The sequence below is a fragment of the Diorhabda sublineata genome, chromosome 9, assembly GCF_026230105.1.
Source record: "Diorhabda sublineata isolate icDioSubl1.1 chromosome 9, icDioSubl1.1, whole genome shotgun sequence".
Taxonomy (NCBI): Eukaryota; Metazoa; Arthropoda; class Insecta; order Coleoptera; family Chrysomelidae; genus Diorhabda; species Diorhabda sublineata.
The window spans coordinates 25606742-25627880 of record NC_079482.1 but is presented as its reverse complement, the minus strand read 5'-3'; the positions used below and the strand labels follow the sequence as shown (position 1 = coordinate 25627880).

At 35.5% G+C, this 21139-nt stretch overlaps 3 protein-coding genes across 5 annotated transcripts; 2 read left to right on the top strand and 1 right to left on the bottom strand.

Annotated features, from left to right (window-relative positions):
- Nucleotides 1–419: 419 nt before the first annotated feature.
- LOC130448756 (40S ribosomal protein S18) lies at nt 420–1568 on the bottom strand. Its single transcript, XM_056786261.1, has 3 exons — nt 1431–1568; nt 962–1249; nt 420–625 (listed from the first exon to the last, which is right to left on the bottom strand). Exons 1-3 carry the CDS (start codon nt 1431–1433, stop codon nt 458–460), a joined length of 459 nt encoding a protein of 152 aa, XP_056642239.1. The 5' UTR covers nt 1434–1568; the 3' UTR covers nt 420–457.
- A 97-nt stretch (nt 1569–1665) lies between these two features.
- Nucleotides 1666–5059, top strand: LOC130448755 (vacuolar protein sorting-associated protein 52 homolog). Its single transcript, XM_056786260.1, has 5 exons — nt 1666–1994; nt 2101–2913; nt 3548–3703; nt 4016–4255; nt 4320–5059. The coding sequence occupies exons 1-5, from the start codon at nt 1734–1736 to the stop codon at nt 4947–4949; spliced, it is 2100 nt and encodes a 699-aa protein (XP_056642238.1). The 5' UTR covers nt 1666–1733; the 3' UTR covers nt 4950–5059.
- Nucleotides 5060–7044: 1985 nt separating this feature from the next.
- LOC130448754 (endophilin-B1) lies at nt 7045–20808 on the top strand. Of its 3 annotated transcripts, XM_056786256.1 has the most exons (8): nt 7053–7240; nt 7292–7583; nt 7686–7827; nt 7878–7941; nt 8082–8117; nt 9611–9801; nt 17313–17439; nt 18390–20808. In XM_056786256.1, the coding sequence occupies exons 1-8, from the start codon at nt 7178–7180 to the stop codon at nt 18492–18494; spliced, it is 1020 nt and encodes a 339-aa protein (XP_056642234.1). In that variant the 5' UTR covers nt 7053–7177; the 3' UTR covers nt 18495–20808. The 3 variants fall into 3 exon arrangements, with proteins under 3 accessions (XP_056642235.1, XP_056642234.1, XP_056642237.1); XM_056786257.1 differs by lacking the exon at nt 8082–8117 and having other exon boundaries at nt 7045–7240; XM_056786259.1 differs by lacking the exons at nt 17313–17439; nt 18390–20808 and adding an exon at nt 11631–15850 and having other exon boundaries at nt 7064–7240.
- Nucleotides 20809–21139: the final 331 nt, after the last annotated feature.

The window sequence follows — 21139 nt, the reverse complement described above, 5'->3', positions numbered from 1 at the left end:
TGTATATTATTCACTACGGTATATTTTCATTTATCCCCAAAACGATAACTGTATTGAAATTTAGTTGGTATCACTGCTTTCTTTTTAGTGATTTAAATCAAGTTTCTTTAACCAACATAACCTCAATACTATTGCCCTCTTTGTCTTATATCAAACACAGTCTTTACCAATGTTACCACCTTAAGATCCCCAAATATCACCTAATCAATTTTTTGTTACACATGGACTAAAGTTGAAGATTATTTGAAAAAATGAATTAAATTAATTCATCTCACATAATTTTAACTTTAAAATCAATTTTTCTTACCTGCAAAGTACTTTTATTTGAATCAACCAAAAAAAAGTACATACTAAAAATAAATGGGGATATTTATCCCCTATGCAGCTAAAAAGGATGAGGATTAAAAAAAATGACACCATTGGAAAAAATTGATTTTTATTCTTAAAAAATACGAGCCTACTTCTTCTTGGACACACCAACAGTACGTCCGCGACGTCCAGTAGTTTTAGTGTGTTGTCCTCTTACTCTGAGACCCCAGTAATGTCTCATACCTCTATGGGCGCGAATTTTCTTCATCCTTTCCAAATCTTCACGAAGTTTAGAATCAAGACTCGAAGAAGTCAACTACAAAAATCCTTTCTCAATTGTGTAATCTAATAAAATTAACATAAATGTCGTGAATCCTCATATTTCTAAAGAAAAACCCGAATTGCTTCTCGGATATCACATAAGAAGTGACCGATCTACAGAATCGGATACATCTTTTCGAAAACTTTGAAGATTTACTTTAATTTTGCACAAGCTACCAGCACTACTTATATGGGAGAATAAAAAATGCCGTTTAATTGTGCTACGACAAAAATATATACGAAAAAAATCCTAAATTATACGTAAACACAACAAACATATAATAGAAAATTAACAAAAATTCAATTTCAATAAAGTTGAAGAAAAACTTACCTGACTGTATTTGCCATCAATAATATCTTTCTGTCTATTCAAAAACCAATCGGGAATTTTGTATTGACGAGGATTAGACATTATTGTTATGATTTTTTCTACTTCTTCGTCCGAACATTCCCCAGCACGTTTGTCCAAGTTTACGTCGGCTTTTTTAAGAACAATATTGGCGTAACGTCTACCGACTCCTTTAATAGCCGTAAGGGCGAATTGTACTTTTCTTTTACCATCGATATTCGTACCAAGGATACGAAGAATGTGCTGAAATTTCTCTGGTATAACCAAAGACTAAAACAAATATTTTTTTAGGTTAAATTGAATGTTTACAATATTCCTTGAAATAATTGGTAAATATCATTATAGATAGTTTTTATTTAATATATATTTGATACTTTTGATCAAAATACATATTTTAACTTGAAGATTACTATTAATTTTAAGGATTTCAGTAAATATCGTAAAAACTCACCATTTTGACGAATTGACTTTTACAGAAAAGGAACTAAGGAAATATTTTAGTTGGTGATATCAGTATGACCAACATAAATCTTCTGTCATATATTATTTGAACTACTAAAATACGAGTTATATATTTTTACATATAAAAAAATTCAAACAAGTATTTCGTTATATTTCAATTAAACAAATCCTCATTATACTACCAGAAATAGTTTTAATCAATTTTGTTATTTCTTTTTACGATTGAAAAGTTTAATTGAATTGAGTAGTGAATTATATTTGAACTAATAAAAACTTTTAGATAATATGTACCATGACATATGTCATATATGTCATTCACCAATCATTTGTTTTTGTCGTTATCACAATTTTATTAAATCCCTTAGTTTTTCCTAATAATCTAAGAAAAATGACTTCACCAAATAATAAATACATTCAAGTTGCTGGTAGTACCGAAGGAATTACGAGTAGCGACAAGGTTGTGCAAGATATTTTAAATACATTCACAGATTTACGACATTACTCCAGGGAAATCGAAAATGAACTAAAAAGCACAGAAGATGAATCGATTAAGGTTTGTACTCTCCTGTACGACGTTCTTTATTTACAATAAGTTATTGTTCAATATCTTATGATCAGTCTTATCTTTAAATTTCTAGAAATATTATTTTGTGTAACAGGTATATATGAAAGAAAGTGAAAACATAGCAAGTTTACACAATCAGATATCTGCTTGTGATCAAATATTGGAAAGAATGGAAAATATGCTTCTCGATTTTCAAAACGATCTCGGTAGTATCAGTTCGGAAATATTAACATTACAAAAAAAATCGATTTCGATGAGTCAAGAATTGACAAACCGTCAAGCAATCAGAGGACAACTAAGCCAATTTATCGATGATATTAAAGTACCGGAAACTTTAATTATGGGAATAATGGATTTTAATGTTACAGATAAAGAATTTTTGACACAATTGCAAATTTTAAATCACAAAATCAGTTTTATCAAAGAACAGAGTTTCAAAGATACCAAATCGTGTTTAGATGTAAAAGATATATTAGAAAAACTGAGGATAAAAGCAATGACAAAAATCAGAACTTACTTATTGGAACAAATTTCGAAATTTAGAAAACCGATGACAAATTATCAAATACCGCAAAACAATTTACTCAAAAATAAAGGACATTACGAGTTCTTACTCTCTAACGAAAGAAACATTGCTGAAGAAATCGCAAACGAATATATAGATACCATGAGTAGAATTTATTATTCGTATTTTAAATCGTACGATAGCAGAATAATGAAATTACAATACGAAGAAAATATAACAGGCGACGATCTCATGGGCATTGAAGATACCGCGACTAGGGGTATCTTCAACAAATCACTTAAACATAAAACTACAGTTTTTTCAATTGGTAATAGAGGCGATGTATTAGCGCAACAATTGGAAGCGCCTATTATTGTACCGCACGCAGAAACAAAAAATAGGGTAAGTTCAAAAACATACAAAATTTTTTATTATAAACACAACAATAACCAACTGATATTGAAAATAGTTCATAGCTTGGTAATTTCTTTCCATTTCTTTGGGTCCCTCGCTTTTTCTTTCCAGCTTTAGATGTTTTTCTCTTTAAGGTCTTCTTCCACTACATCCTTTCATCATTTTTTTGGTCTACCTCTTAAGAGTGACCTAGCCATTATCTATATAAATGCGCTGATTGGTAACTCACCCTAACCCTGCCTGCTTTCCTCCAAGACAGAGTCGGCATTACAATTTTTAATTTTCAGAATCAGTGAATCATTTGAAAGTATAGATAAACAACATTACACAAAAAAATTATCAGGTTTCATCCTCCTCTATACACCAACGACAGTCCGGATCGTCTGTAGGCTTATGGCCTGTAGCAGTCGGATTTTAGTTGGAGCATTTCTACTTATTCCACTATCAGATTTTGTTTTTTATTTAATTCTACTGACAATAGTTTATGGCGGGAAGTTAATACTATTAATAAGTTTTTACTTCAATACCAAGCCATTAATTTGTGTAAAATTTTTTTTCTTTGCGGTTTCTTAGTGATTTTGAAAAATATTGGGAAAATGAAGAAAAAATATTTTTGTTGTAGTTTCCTTTCGAGGCTTTATTTAGGAGTGTACAATATGCTTTAGTGGACAATGCTTGTAGGGAATATCTTTTCATTAGCGAATATTTTATGGTAAAAAATCAGGCGGCACTCGATTTATTTTACAAGATTATGGAAAAAACTCTCACCCTACTTCAGGTAATTGAATTTAATTAGTTTATAAAATTTTTATATACATATTCAGAAAGGTTACCGTGGTTGGGACGTTTTGGCTCCAATTATCAAGAGAAGGGTAAGGATAGGGTGGTTATTCATTCGTTGGTAAAAAGTGGTCAGATTCCTAAACGCGAAATAATACAATTTCGTAATATACTTTATTTCTTGAAACTAATACATAAGTATTCAAAACCTCGGAAATGTATTAGAGTTAGTACACTACGAAAACTCTCATAATCCAGCTGACTAAGATTTCGTTGCAATATATAAATTATTGGAATTTTTTTATTGTAGAAAAACCTAAAAACGTACATTTCATCTTGCTACGATTCAATAGCGATATTTTTGTGTTTCCATTTGGTGCTGAGGTATAAAATAATGTGCCACAAAAGGTGTGTACCGGCATTAGATACACATTGGGATATTTTGGAGGGTATACTTCTTCCGAGGTTTGAATTCGTCGTACAACTTAATATAAAGAGTATCAGAGATTGCGACGTAACGAAATTTAATCTCGAATTAGGACCACATTATGTGAGTTTTTCAAAAATTTCTTTAATATACAATTTTAGTAGTATTTGCAACAAATTATTTTTAGATCGCTAGAAGGTACGCCGAATTTAGCGCGGCGTTGGTTAGTATAAGCGAAAATTTCCCCAACGAAATAGTTAGTAAACTTTTGGCCGAGCTCCAAGAAGAAGTGGAAATGTTTATACTGAGAATGGCGGGGGCGTTTACCGACCGTAAAGATCAACTAATATTCTTAATCAACAATTACGATATGATTTTGAATATAATCATGGAAAGGACGAGGGATAATTCGAAAGAAGCCGAAATATTTAAATCGAGATTGGCCGCCCGAAGCGGGGAATACGCCGAACAAATTTTATTCCCGCATTTCGGTGAAATGATTCAGTACGTTAAAGAGTGCGAACATTATTTCGAGAATTCAAAGCTGAAGGAATTGAAAGCTTTGGAACCGAAATCTGTGGATATCGTACAAAGTTTTACGAATAATTGGAAAAAATCGTTGGAGGATCTAAATAGAGAAGTTTTAATATCGTTCCCGAATCTCGTTACAGGGTCTAGTTTACTACAATTGGCTCTTACTCAATTAGTGCAATATTACCACAGGTTCCATAAGTTACTCACCCCGACAGTACGATCGCAATTAGTCAATATACATCTCATAATGGTCGAAATGAAGAAATATAAAACGTCATTTTAAAAAAAATATTTTCGCTTACCCAACCTTATTATTTCCCATTTGTTATTTTTTTTTATTGAAATATATATATATATATATATATATATATATATATTAAATTAATGTTTTAATACCTGTGTTTTTTTATTTTCGTTTCCTACAACCCTTTCTCCCGAATAAACCATCTAATCACAAAAAAATATCACTTTTATTTACAGTAAATACACCATGTCGGGAATCCTAATTAACGAAGTGATATTCCCTTTATTTTATTCCTTTAACTCAAAAAAAATAATTATATTCTTGAAAAATTGCCTTTTAAGTATATAAGCATAACTTAATAAACAACTATGCTAGTGAAACTCTATTTTTATAAACTAAACACAATAAACGATAATCAACTGTTTTTTAAATACAGGGTGCGGCAACATAACTTCCTTTTTTCAAAAGTTAATAAAACTTATTGTATGAATCAGAAAATTTTTATTCGTTTTTTATAATACAGGCACATACATAAAGTTTTGTTTTACTGAGTTTTGAAGATCAAATCAGTTAGGTGACGTCCCCCATTCTCCATACACTGAGTAAACCGATTTCTGGCGTTTGTCATGACTCTTGCCAGCATAGCAGGCGTTATGTTGGCAATTTCTTCCTGGATGTTCGTCTTCAAATCTTGTAGGGTCCTTGGACGGTTCACATACACACGGGATTTCAAAAAACCCCATAGGAAATAATCACAAGGGGTCAAATCGGGAGAGCGGGCTGGCCACTCCAAATCGCCCCTAATTGAGATAAGGCGCTCTGGGAAGTGTTCCCTCAAAACAGCCATCGATGTTCTTGAAGTGTGTGCCGTTGCTCCGTCTTGTTGGAACCAAGTGTCCCCTAAGTCCAACTCATCTAGCCGTGGGAAAAAAAATTCCTGTAACATGTTTACATACCGGTGCGAATTCACTGTCACTGTGACTTCATTTTCCTCAAAGAACCAGGGACCAATAATTCCACGTGAGTAAATTGCACACCACACTGTGACTTTAGGTGAATGCAAAGGCCGTTGATGCAATTGTCGAGGATTGGTATCAGCCCAGTAGCGCATGTTTTGTTTGTTTACGGATCCACACAAATGAAAATGGGCTTCATCACTAAAAAAAACAATAGCGTCCTCAGGAACGACTTCCAGAAAAACCTCACACGCGTTCCTCCGAGAATTGAAGTCACGTTCAGAAAGTTCCTGCACAATTGCCATCTTGTATGGATGAAAATGAAGATCATCATGAAGTATTCTCCTCACAGAACGATCGGAAAGTCCAAGGGCAGACGCATGTCAAATGTCAATAATTTGACTTATTCAATGTGGCCAACATTATCCGTGAATTTGGTGTAGCCAACGTAAATTTTTACATTATAGCGATTTTAATCACTCAATTATTTTATTAAATAACTGCTAATAATTGGAACAATAACAAATTGTGTTGACTTTAATAAAACATTTCGGCTACACGACAACGTTGTGAACAAAAATGACGTCATTAGTAAATCGATCTATTCCACGATATTAACTATGATAATCCGATTTTGTCACGTCATAAGCTTGTAGCTAACCTATTAAAATTTTCATCTTGATGAGAATAGCATACGATGGTCATATTCACTTCAGTTAATAATCGTAATACGAATTAAAATATAATTCGAAATACCTAATTGAATATTCTGAGTAATGCCATTGAAGCGGTATAAGTCGTTTTGTAACAAGATTTGAGTACTCAATTGAGCATATTAGTGCGATGCTTCAAACCCCTGTTTCAAATTCTCGTTTCTAAGATCTGTGCGTCGAACACAGCTGCGTTTTTCACTTGCCCCTCGAACCCAAGATAAATGGTATAGTTCTATGAGCTTCAAAATTGTGTTTCAAAAACACTCTAAAATTGACATGTGGATATTTATTTGAAATTCATTTCGATTTATTTAGATTTACATTTGTGTTTACTTAGAACAAAGTTATATTACTAGTCACTAGTCTACAGAATAACCAACAACCAAATTTAAAAATAGGGTAGATGAATTAGATTTGAAACGCACCTATGAATACAAGAACAGAGCATAAAACGCTACTAGCGACGATGCGGATGGACTGGCTATTTCAGCGCATTACATTTACGTAAAAACCAAAGTTTATGTTTTCAAGTTGTCAAAAGATCAATACAATTTATAAGGATTATATGAATTAACTATTAAAACAAGTTAAAAAAAGTATGGATTTCAACGTTAAAAAAATGGTGAAAGATGCCGGCGCTGCTTTAAGCAGAGCAATACAGGTAATCTCTGAAGCCATTAATATTTCAGTTTATTTCAGAAAATATTTTTAGCTGACTGAAGAAAAATTGGGTACTTCGGAGAAAACAGAACTGGATGCTTATTTTGAAAATCTTTGGAGCAGAGCAGAGAATACGAAGAACTTTACAGAGAAAATTGTGAAAAATACAGAAGCTGTTTTAATACCGAATCCTGGTAACAGGATCGAAGATTATATCTACGAAAAAATCGAAAAGCAGAGACCGTCGAGGTTAAGTAATTTGGAATATTTAGGAATGGATATGGTCGAAGCTGGTACAGTTTTGGGACCTGGAACTGCTTATGGAAGTTCTTTAATAAAAGTTGGTTAGTATAAAATTATTATTAAAATCCCTGTTTATTTTGAAATGCTGTTTGTTTGCTCAATTTTCCAGTGTTTGTGTAGTGAAATCTGTCTCGTTTTCGTAGGGCAATGGGAGCAGAAATTAGGGCAAACGGAAAGAGATTTTATCGGTTCTGCTGGTATGTGTTTTACTCAACCGTTGAGAAAATTTCTCGAAACTGAAATGAAAACCATTATTAAAGAAAAGAATTTGTTGGAAGTCAAAAGGTCTGATCGAAATTTTGGGTTTGGTGTAATTTTAATGAGTTTTTTGATAGGTTGGATCTGGATGCTTGCAAAAACCGGGTCAGAAAGGCGAGGAGCATGTTAGGACAACCGACTGTAAGTTTTTCTTTAAAAAAAGTCGAAAATACAATCAAATACAGAATTTTTTTGAAAAATTATTCATTATTCACGAAACACCTTTCAAATTGTGAATGGGAGAATTTAATTTATTCGAAATATTTTCATGCATTCATCAGAAGGATGGAGTTTCACCTGAAGTAGCATTAGAACAGGTATTAGAACTGTTTTAATACAAAGAGAATACATAACATGTCGCGGGCACTTTTTAGATCCACATTTTAAAATTATCCAAAAATGAACACCCTATATTATATTCAAAAGTTAAATATCGCCTTTTTCCCCTATAATCGTGTAAAATTTTGATATTTTATACAGGGTATTTGAAAACTTAAGATGAATCCTTATACAGCGAGCCGAAATAAAATACAAGTTTTTATCAATATTTTTAAACGGATCACCCTGTATTTCATTTCAAATTCGAGTCACCTCCATTTTCTCGTTTCAGCATTGTGACGTTGTGACTTTTATACAGGGTATTTCAAAAATTATAACCAATTTGTGACATTAATTTTGATAAATTTGACATCCCCCTGTATAATTAAAAAAAGTGAACAAAGGTTTTGATCTACTTGAACCAAATTTTCCCAAAATTTCTAAATTTGATACATTTCCTTGAAATTAATTGAATCTAATACAGGGCGAGTCAAAATAGACAGACAATTTTTTTATTAATATTTTTAAACGGATCACCCTGTATTTCATTTAAAATTCAAAATTACCCATTTTTTACCGTTTCAACTATATAAAAAATTGTGACATTTTATACAGGGTGTTTAAAAGTTATGACTAATTCATGATATCTTTAGTAAACACTCTGTATATTCAAAAAACATTAATCAACGCAATGTGTACTTTATTACCGACTTTAATGAAAATGATTCGATTTTGCAAATAATATAAAACAGGGCGAGTCAAAATTATTCAAAATTTTTATTTTATCCAAATTTAATAGTTTTTGGGATATTTCAAATCGTGAGTCACGTGTTTTTTCGCACAATAAATTTATTGTTTTCATTTAAATTCTCCATTTCCTCGTATATCACTACTTTCTATATCTACGATAACAAAGTTTGATCACCCTATATATTATAGTAAATATGACGTCACTTACAATGAACATGAAGGAATAAAAGCTTTATACATTCTATCCTTTTCTACAATAGATACAAATATATGCATTTTATCCTTATCTACAATAGATACACAATATATGCATTAACCTTTCAAGTAATGAAATACATTTATTTAGATTTAGTAATATTAAAAAGAGATAGCAACAAATAACATCGGCGTTCTATTCAAAAGGTATCATTTCGATATTTATTGACAGCTGTCACATTCATCTTATAACCATAACAAAATTATTAGAATACTGACGTTTACGCAAATTAAATTACTTATTGTTGGATTTTGTTGTTATATATGGAAACGATGTTGAAATATATATTTTAACTGGTTTAAAATATTGGTTAGAAGTTCGGCTTTTTTTAACTCCAAATAATAACACACAAATCGTTGGAAAGTAACTTCGACATACTAAAAATTATTTTTGGTTCATACTATAACACTAGTTTGATGGGATACATATTTTTTTGATATGAAATTTCGTTTAAATGACAAGTTGTTGATGATTATTCGTATTTAGGCCGAAAGGGAGTTAAGAATAGCCCAATCTGAGTTCGATAGACAAACGGAGATAACTAAACTTCTTCTAGAAGGCGTAGGCAGTTCACACGCCGCCCATTTGAGATATTTGTATGAATTCGTCGAGACGCAGGCGAGATTTTATTCACAATGCACAACTATTATGACAGATCTTCAACGAGAATTGACAAGGTAACTTTTTTTTTCGAAACGAATCATTTTCTTTTTTATATATTTCGATAGAATACGAATTTTTTGTTAACGATTAAAACTCGCACTTATTTTAACGTCATTAAATGTTATGTATATTCGCGTCTTGAAGATATACCAGGTGTTGTAGAAACTTTTAAAAATAATAAAAAGTGAAAGAAAATAAAATGAAGATGAAATCTATCGGAAAAGAAGGAGAATGTAATAAAAATGGGAGAAGAAATAATTTGCTGGTGACGTGGGGTCGGGAAAAGAAAGAGGGTGAGTTTTTAAGGGTGAAAAACGGTTTATTTAGATTTCCGGTGAAACTAAAGGTCTTATGGGAAAAAGTTAAATTATAAAGTTGTAGGTAATAAAAAGATCTACAACTTTTGTAGTCTCACTTTTTTGATATAACCTCAAAATTTATGTGGAAAATTAAAAAAATCAACTTATTCGTTTTTAATTATTATCTTTTACAAAAAACTTTTTTTTAACGAAATTTTGTGTAAAGTTGCCTTTTTATGTTCCGTATATACTGTAATTTATTCGATTTGAAATATTTTATTTGTTTCGAGTTACATAATATCGAAGAAGCGCCCTAATGTTTGAATAAAAATTTTCCTGTCGAAATAGCAGCTTTTTTTAAACAGTCATCGAGACTTTGGTTCGTTGAAATCTCTATTTTCTGATGGTATAAGAAAATATCACCATCGCCATGGTAAAATTTCTCAAAAAAGGTAAAAAATATAACGGAATAATTCATATTCGAAATTTTTTTCTGCATCAAGTACTATTTTGGATGTTTATTAAAATTTTATACTCTAATTACTTATTTTTATCAATGATATACGGAATCTTACATTTTTTGTGTAATTGGAGTGAAAAAATTTGATAAATAACTAAAAATTGTACGTAATGATAATTTTTAGCATTTTATGAGAAAATTTACCATGGTGATGGTAATATTTTCTTAAACCATCAGAAATTAGAGATTTCAGCGAACAAAAATCTCATCGACTTTTTTAAAAAAAAAACTAATATTTTGAAAATTGGGGGGCTTTTCCGATATGTCAAAATAACGTGAAAAAAAATTAAATATTTCAAATCAAATAAATTGCAGTATATACGGGACATAAAAAGGTAACTTTCCACAAAATTTCGTGAAAAAATAAATTTTTTTGTAAAAGATAAAAATTAAAAACGAAAAAGTTGATTTTTTGAATTTTTCGCATAAATTTTGAGGTTATGTGAAAAAACTGTTAATACAAAAGTTGTAGATCTTTTTATTACCTACAACTTTGTTATTTCAATATTTTCCATAAGACTTTTAGTTTTGTCGGAAAACGAGATAAACCGTTTTTCACCCTTAAAAACTCACCCCCTTTCTTTTCCCTATCCCACATCGCCCGTTAATTATTTTTCCTTCTATTTTTATCATATTCTCCCCCTTTTTCAATGGGTTTCATCCCACTATTATTTTTTATTATTTCGAAAATTATCTACCCCTGGTCAACTAATTAATTTAGTCCAGTGAACAACCCCTAATTTCCATCAAGACGCATCGCAAATTTTAACAACGGATTATGTAAGCAAAAACAACCCTACGCCGATATGTGGGCTCTTATTCTGGGGGGTGGACACCACCCCAACTAGGGGGTGACAATTTTTTTGTTCAAACTGATTTTTTTTCAAAAAAAAAACATTTTTTCACAAATAACTCAAAAACTGGAAAAAAATGTTTTTCGAGTTATGGTTTATTGAATTTTGAAAAAATGAACTTTTTTCGAAAAACAAGATTTTGTAAATCGATGATTATCACGATGTTTCAGCTTGTCTAAATCCGGTCCTGTGTTACGACTAAACAGCGAAGACCTTGAAACACTCACCCCTAAACAAACAGAAAACACTAACGACAATTACACGTCAGTTAATTTAGCTTACACAAATGATAGTGACGTCACTTCCGTTTAATTTCATTTTTTTTTAAATTTTTCAAATTTTTTTCGCTTTACAAATTACCAATTCAACAAAAACATCGAGTTTTCCAAATTTCGTTAGAATCCACTTTTTATTATAAACTCGGCAACCTTGCTTTCATCTGTCATCTGTCATTAATACTTAACAGCTGAATATACAGTGAAAAGTTTCGTTTTTTGAGGTTATGTTTCATCGTTTCCCAATTGAATAGCTCAGGAAAATCACAGTTTCTGATCTTTTATCGTTGTCTTCTCTCATCGACACCCAACAAGCGATTTCGCTGGTGATATGACAAAATCTTGAGCTGTTGGGCATTCGAACGATCATCTACCAAATAGAGGAAATCCGAAACAAAAGTTTCAGCCCATCTTGTAGATTACGTGACGGGCAACTAATAATTTTATGTCAAATTTGTGTCGCGACAACTCAATCGGGTCTAGATCGGGCGGTTGTGACGGTCGAATCTTCTATTTCAACTCTTCGAGTTTCGAGTAACGTTCGGGATCGTTGTCATGATGGAAAATCAATTATCTGCTCATCAGGTGTTGGTCAGAACGTACTTCTTCCAAAAAAATCTTTCGTGGTCGGGTTTCAACATGTTTTTTTATATTATTTAGCCTACTGCAATCTCTTAATTTTATTTGGACGTCTTAGAAGAGGTTTTTCCAAAAAAATTAAGTTCCTTTCAATCTCCTTTTTATTCCAGAAGTTCCCAAAGACAGATCCTTAGATTCATCGATCTAATTTACCATTTCTGAGCCAGTGATTGTTCTATCACGTTCGCCGATCAATAGAACACGTTTATCTTTAGCGATTGCGATTTTTCGAGGCTGTCCTGAACGTTTTCTATCGCCAAAATTCCTCGTCGACGCATATTTTTCCGTTCCAGAACTACCCAAAGACAGATCCTTAGATTCATCGATCTAATTTACCATTTCTGAGCCAGTGATTGTTCTATCACGTTCGCCGATCAATAGAACACGTTTATCTTTAGCGATTGCGATTTTTCGAGGCTGTCCTGAACGTTTTCTATCGCCAAAATTCCTCGTCGACGCATATTTTTCCGTTCCAGAACTACCCAAAGACAGATCCTTAGATTCATCGATCTAATTTACCATTTCTGAGCCAGTGATTGTTCTATCACGTTCGCCGATCAATAGAACACGTTTATCTTTAGCGATTGCGATTTTTCGAGGCTGTCCTGAACGTTTTCTATCGCCAAAATTCCTCGTCGACGCATATTTTTCCGTTCCAGAACTACCCAAAGACAGATCCTTAGATTCATCGATCTAATTTACCATTTCTGAGCCAGTGATTGTTCTATCACGTTCGCCGATCAATAGAACACGTTTATCTTTAGCGATTGCGATTTTTCGAGGCTGTCCTGAACGTTTTCTATCGCCAAAATTCCTCGTCGACGCATATTTTTCCGTTCCAGAACTACCCAAAGACAGATCCTTAGATTCATCGATCTAATTTGCCATTTCTGAGCCCGTGATTGTCCTATCACGTTCGCCGATCAATAGAACACGTTTATCTTTAGCGATTGCGATTTTTCGAGGCTGTGCTGAACGTTTTCTATCGCCAAAATTCCTCGTCGACGCATATTTTTCCATTCCAGAACTACCCAAAGACAGATCCTTAGATTCATCGATCTAATTTGCCATTTCTGAGCCCGTGATTGTCCTATCACGTTCGCCGATCAATAGAACACGTTTATCTTTAGCGATTGCGATTTTTCGAGACTGTGCTGAACGTTTTCTATCGCCAAAATTCCTCGTCGACGCATATTTTTCCGTTCCAGAACTACCCAAAGACAGATCCTTAGATTCATCGATCTAATTTACCATTTCTGAGCCAGTGATTGTTCTATCACGTTCGCCGATCAATAGAACACGTTTATCTTTAGCGATTGCGATTTTTCGAGGCTGTCCTGAACGTTTTCTATCGCCAAAATTCCTCGTCGACGCATATTTTTCCGTTCCAGAACTACCCAAAGACAGATCCTTAGATTCATCGATCTAATTTACCATTTCTGAGCCAGTGATTGTTCTATCACGTTCGCCGATCAATAGAACACGTTTATCTTTAGCGATTGCGATTTTTCGAGGCTGTCCTGAACGTTTTCTATCGCCAAAATTCCTCGTCGACGCATATTTTTCCGTTCCAGAACTACCCAAAGACAGATCCTTAGATTCATCGATCTAATTTACCATTTCTGAGCCAGTGATTGTTCTATCACGTTCGCCGATCAATAGAACACGTTTATCTTTAGCGATTGCGATTTTTCGAGGCTGTCCTGAACGTTTTCTATCGCCAAAATTCCTCGTCGACGCATATTTTTCCGTTCCAGAACTACCCAAAGACAGATCCTTAGATTCATCGATCTAATTTACCATTTCTGAGCCAGTGATTGTTCTATCACGTTCGCCGATCAATAGAACACGTTTATCTTTAGCGATTGCGATTTTTCGAGGCTGTCCTGAACGTTTTCTATCGCCAAAATTCCTCGTCGACGCATATTTTTCCGTTCCAGAACTACCCAAAGACAGATCCTTAGATTCATCGATCTAATTTGCCATTTCTGAGCCCGTGATTGTCCTATCACGTTCGCCGATCAATAGAACACGTTTATCTTTAGCGATTGCGATTTTTCGAGGCTGTGCTGAACGTTTTCTATCGCCAAAATTCCTCGTAGACGCATATTTTTCCGTTCCAGAACTACCCAAAGACAGATCCTTAGATTCATCGATCTAATTTGCCATTTCTGAGCCCGTGATTGTCCTATCACGTTCGCCGATCAATAGAACACGTTTATCTTTAGCGATTGCGATTTTTCGAGGCTGTGCTGAACGTTTTCTATCGCCAAAATTCCTCGTAGACGCATATTTTTCCGTTCCAGAACTACCCAAAGACAGATCCTTAGATTCATCGATCTAATTTGCCATTTCTGAGCCCGTGATTGTCCTATCACGTTCGCCGATCAATAGAACACGTTTATCTTTAGCGATTGCGATTTTTCGAGGCTGTGCTGAACGTTTTCTATCGCCAAAATTCCTCGTAGACGCATATTTTTCCGTTCCAGAACTACCCAAAGACAGATCCTTAGATTCATCGATCTAATTTGCCATTTCTGAGCCCGTGATTGTCCTATCACGTTCGCCGATCAATAGAACACGTTTATCTTTAGCGATTGCGATTTTTCGAGGCTGTGCTGAACGTTTTCTATCGCCAAAATTCCTCGTAGACGCATATTTTTCCGTTCCAGAACTACCCAAAGACAGATCCTTAGATTCATCGATCTAATTTACCATTTCTGAGCCAGTGATTGTTCTATCACGTTCGCCGATCAATAGAACACGTTTATCTTTAGCGATTGCGATTTTTCGAGGCTGTGCTGAACGTTTTCTATCGCCAAAATTCCTCGTAGACGCATATTTTTCCGTTCCAGAACTACCCAAAGACAGATCCTTAGATTCATCGATCTAATTTACCATTTCTGAGCCAGTGATTGTTCTATCACGTTCGCCGATCAATAGAACACGTTTATCTTTAGCGATTGCGATTTTTCGAGGCTGTGCTGAACGTTTTCTATCGCCAAAATTCCTCGTCGACGCATATTTTTCCGTTCCAGAACTACCCAAAGACAGATCCTTAGATTCATCGATCTAATTTGCCATTTCTGAGCCCGTGATTGTCCTATCACGTTCGCCGATCAATAGAACACGTTTATCTTTAGCGATTGCGATTTTTCGAGGCTGTGCTGAACGTTTTCTATCGCCAAAATTCCTCGTCGACGCATATTTTTCCGTTCCAGAACTACCCAAAGACAGATCCTTAGATTCATCGATCTAATTTACCATTTCTGAGCCAGTGATTGTTCTATCACGTTCGCCGATCAATAGAACACGTTTATCTTTAGCGATTGCGATTTTTCGAGGCTGTCCTGAACGTTTTCTATCGCCAAAATTCCTCGTCGACGCATATTTTTCCGTTCCAGAACTACCCAAAGACAGATCCTTAGATTCATCGATCTAATTTACCATTTCTGAGCCAGTGATTGTTCTATCACGTTCGCCGATCAATAGAACACGTTTATCTTTAGCGATTGCGATTTTTCGAGGCTGTGCTGAACGTTTTCTATCGCCAAAATTCCTCGTCGACGCATATTTTTCCGTTCCAGAACTACCCAAAGACAGATCCTTAGATTCATCGATCTAATTTGCCATTTCTGAGCCCGTGATTGTCCTATCACGTTCGCCGATCAATAGAACACGTTTATCTTTAGCGATTGCGATTTTTCGAGGCTGTGCTGAACGTTTTCTATCGCCAAAATTCCTCGTCGACGCATATTTTTCCGTTCCAGAAGTACCCAAAGACAGATCCTTAGATTCATCGATCTAATTTACCATTTCTGAGCCAGTGATTGTTCTATCACGTTCGCCGATCAATAGAACACGTTTATCTTTAGCGATTGCGATTTTTCGAGGCTGTGCTGAACGTTTTCTATCGCCAAAATTCCTCGTAGACGCATATTTTTCCGTTCCAGAACTACCCAAAGACAGATCCTTAGATTCATCGATCTAATTTACCATTTCTGAGCCAGTGATTGTTCTATCACGTTCGCCGATCAATAGAACACGTTTATCTTTAGCGATTGCGATTTTTCGAGGCTGTGCTGAACGTTTTCTATCGCCAAAATTCCTCGTAGACGCATATTTTTCCGTTCCAGAACTACCCAAAGACAGATCCTTAGATTCATCGATCTAATTTACCATTTCTGAGCCAGTGATTGTTCTATCACGTTCGCCGATCAATAGAACACGTTTATCTTTAGCGATTGCGATTTTTCGAGGCTGTCCTGAACGTTTTCTATCGCCAAAATTCCTCGTCGACGCATATTTTTCCGTTCCAGAACTACCCAAAGACAGATCCTTAGATTCATCGATCTAATTTGCCATTTCTGAGCCCGTGATTGTCCTATCACGTTCGCCGATCAATAGAACACGTTTATCTTTAGCGATTGCGATTTTTCGAGGCTGTGCTGAACGTTTTCTATCGCCAAAATTCCTCGTCGACGCATATTTTTCCGTTCCAGAAGTACCCAAAGACAGATCCTTAGATTCATCGATCTAATTTACCATTTCTGAGCCAGTGATTGTTCTATCACGTTCGCCGATCAATAGAACACGTTTTCGACCGTTAAAATTCTGGTATAACCAATTTTAAAACTGATTTAGGGTAACGAAATTCAGTTTTTGCATTTCGCGGGGACTAAACTACAATCATAAACAACAAATCGGTCGGTGCTAGCGAGTTTTAACTCACCGACAAAATATTTCGATTTATATGGCGCAGTTTCGACAATGTAAAAGAGAAATTTGTTAAAATGAAATTTAACGGAGGGGTCGCGAAAAATTTCGACCGGTATTTCATATCCGGGTTGTTGTAGTAACAGCAAAATGGAATTTTTTCGATTACCCCCATGCGCCGAATTACTTTTTGTGTTTTTTTTTTTAATTATTTTTGTGTAGTTTATCCAGTAGTCCCTCTGTTAGTCCTACTCAAAATAACACTATCCCGGACGATATGAAAAAAGCGAAGTCCATCTACGATTACACAGCTAAAGACAGCACCGAATTAAGTCTTAAAGCTAACGAGGTAAGTAAATGTTTAATCGAACTTTATTTCTTCGAAATTTGGCAACGTTGTCGTCTAAACCACAAATCTTCTATTATTATCGATCGTGCATGTCCGTTCGGAATCGTATATTGACGTAAGTCAATCCCACATCTGTTCGTTTCGTTTTATCATCGGATCGGATCAGTTCGTCGAATCGTTCGTACTTTTTGGCGCGAATTTTGACCGTTTTGACCGGAAATACGTGAGAGACAAACATTTTTAGTGGCAAAAACTGATCAGATAACGGAGCTGCCATATGACGACCGAAAAGGCTAGTTCTGGATTGCCAGAAAGTCCTAGAGAATCCGGTGAATGAAGGCTGCAAGATCGAGTTCGTTTGGGTGCCCGGTCACTCGGGCAACCAATTCGCCAGACTGACATCGAAGACTGACCCAAAAACAGTTAAAAATGTTGCTGTCATGTTTCTCGACGGTCAGATTGGAAACGTCTAATCGGATATTGCCATATCCACGCCATGGGATGATCCAGAGTGCCGTTGGTGCATGAAGGAGCTTCTCAGCTTGCCTAATGACATCGAAAGGTTAAATCCAAAGCGCCCTCGAAGGACATCGGCCTTTGGTAACGTTAAATGGGGCACGACGGGTCTGAGTGCTCAATGGACGTTCACCGGACACTGCCGTTTAAGACGCCACGGGCGTCGCGGACGATCCGGAATGTCTTTAGTGCATGGAAGAGGACGAAACTGCAGACCACGTCATTTGTGAGTGTCCTGCACTTGGGTGAACCCCACAGTTTGTCTACTGACATCAAAGGGTTCAAGTTAAAGCGCCTGATCGGTTGTTGGTAACGTCGAATGGAGCGCGACGGGTCTATCTGTTTGAAAATGTGTATCTTTATTGAACGAATGATTTGTTATAGGAATTGCGACTCGATAAAATACGGAATTGAATCAAATTTTATATTTTCAGGTGATATACATAAAAGAAATTCAAAATTCCGATTATTACCTCGGGAAAAATAGCAAAAACAACCAAGGTTTAGTACCAAAAGCGTATTTAGAAGTGATCACTTAAGTGATGGTTCTTCGACTTCTCTCCGTTCAATTATTCGACTCCGTACGAAATAATTTATTGCAATGATACGTTTTCGAAAGATATTCGTTCACAAAAATATTTTTTTTTTTTTTTTTAATTGACATGATTCAATGTTTAAAATGGACACGACACTGATTTTGGTGAAACTATTCACCTGCTTCTGTATATTTTATTCCAATATCAAAAACATTCCGAACTACTGAGATATTTATATGATTAACGTAAATTTTTCGAATGTTTATTTATAAATATATTGTTAGAAAAAAAAATTAAAAAAAAACAGTTTATCAACGATCCGATCTTTTTAAATCGTTATTAGGTTAACATTTTTGGCACCGTTGGTGATATTCACACTGTATACACTACCGCTACACCAACACGCACGATTACACCGTCTGACGCGCGTTTCGACGAGACTGAAGACTGTTTATACCAAAACAACATCAACACTCACAATTACACCGTCTGACGCGCGTTTCGACGAGACTGAAGACTGTTTATACCAAAACAACATCAACACTCACGATTACACCGTCTGACGCGCGTTTCGACGAGACTGAAGACTGTTTATACCAAAACAACATCAACACTCACGATTACACCGTCCGACGCGCGTTTCGACGAGACTGAAGACTGTTTACACCAAAAATACACAGACACGCACGATTACACTGTCTGACGCGCGTTTCGACGAGACTGAAGACTGTTTATACCAAAACAACACCAACACGCACGATTACACCGTCCGACGCGCGTTTCGACGAGACTGAAGACGACTGTTTACACCAAAACAACATCAACACTCACAATTACACCGTCTGACGCGCGTTTCGACGAGACTGATGACTGTTTACACCAAAACAACATCAACACTCACGATTACACCGTCCGACGCGCGTTTCGACGAGACTGAAGACTGTTTACACCAAAAATACACAGACACGCACGATTACACTGTCTGACGCGCGTCCTCAGACTCGTTACTTGTTTTATACTAAACTTTCTCGCCAATAAACCTTCTCCCGCGAAAATTATTTAAGCGGGAAAACCTCCCTGGCGGGAACCTTAACATCGACTACTTAACTATAGAGTGGGCTGTAAGGAATTGGCCCTTTGTCCCTATTTAAGCTGTATATCGGACAAACTAAAAGATCTGTTAATGTCCGGTTTAAAGAGCACATTTAAAAAATCGAATATTGCCGGTCGTAATCATGACATGAATGTAACATCGACGAAAAATGTGTCCAATAATAAGTTGGATGCATCCGTAAGAGCTAAATAAGGACGAAGGGCCCTTAATCCTTACAGCCTACTCTATAGTTTATTAGTCAAGGAATAAATGTGAAGTTTCCCGTCTTATTAATTGTGAGTGGTGGTGTAAACAGTCTTCAGTCTCGTCGAAACGCGCGTCGGACGTGTTGTAGTGTAAACGGTATGACTATAACCAACGGTTCTCAAAAATTCCTAACTATTGAGTCGATTGTGGTCGGAAATCATTTTATCAGTCTTCCGGTGTGCTTTTATTAGTTTTAAAATCGAAAATTACTACATCGGATGTTCTTTCAAAGATATTTCACGCGAAATTTGACAACGCTGTAACGTATTCGACAAATGACACGTATCAGTTATAGACGTTAATTCGACTTAATGCAATAATATAATAATCAATTCGATACTTTGTGCAATTACAAAAAAGCTTTTATTATAAAATATAAATATATATATCGTAAATTAATCTACGAGGGTAAATCAAAAATTACTTGCCACGAGCTTCCGGTAGAAGTCAATTTTGCCCTTTGAACGTTTTAAAAGCAAAACCAAACGATTGTTTCTATGGTAGCGCGAGGAAAGCGTCGTCCTGTAGCGAATTAGTGTGTACGTCGCTGGTCCCTCCCAATTCCACGCGATCAAATAACTGAGCCGACGTGTTTCCGGCGTTATATTCAAATTACACGCTAAATTAACGCATGCGCATAACCCCATCGCTTTCTAACTTAATTTGATGACGTTGCAGAATGAAAAGTGCGAGTAATCTTTGACGTACCGTAGTTATATTGTTATTGTTAATAATCCACATGTTGAAATAAACAGTTTTTAAATGAAATCGCTGTTGTTGTTTTTGTTTTATTAATATCATCGATAGTATAGTGAGTGTAGCGAAAAACTGTCGGAAAGAAAAATTATAAATGGAAATTTCTCAATTTGCGACACGGATGAGAAGAGGAGCAGCAGCAGTTGTACCTGCAAAATCCCACACAGACAATATACTCACAGAACCCCGCGAGTAACGTACCCGCACGTCCCTACACGCAACGTACCCTTAGAACCCCCCCCCCACACACACACCAAAATACAACAGGAACCCCACAAAAGTACCCTCAGAACCCCGCACGCAATGTATCCGTTGAATCCCACATAAAGCACCCTTAAAACCCCATGTACACAAATACAACTTGAACCCCACAAAAGTACCCTCAGAACCCCCTACGAGCAAAAAGCCCTCACTACCCCCCACACGCTTAGAGCCCTCACTACCCCCCATACGCAATTTATCCACGGAATCCCACACACGTAAAGTACCCTCAGAATCCTCTACGAGCAAAAAGCCCTCACTACCCCCCACA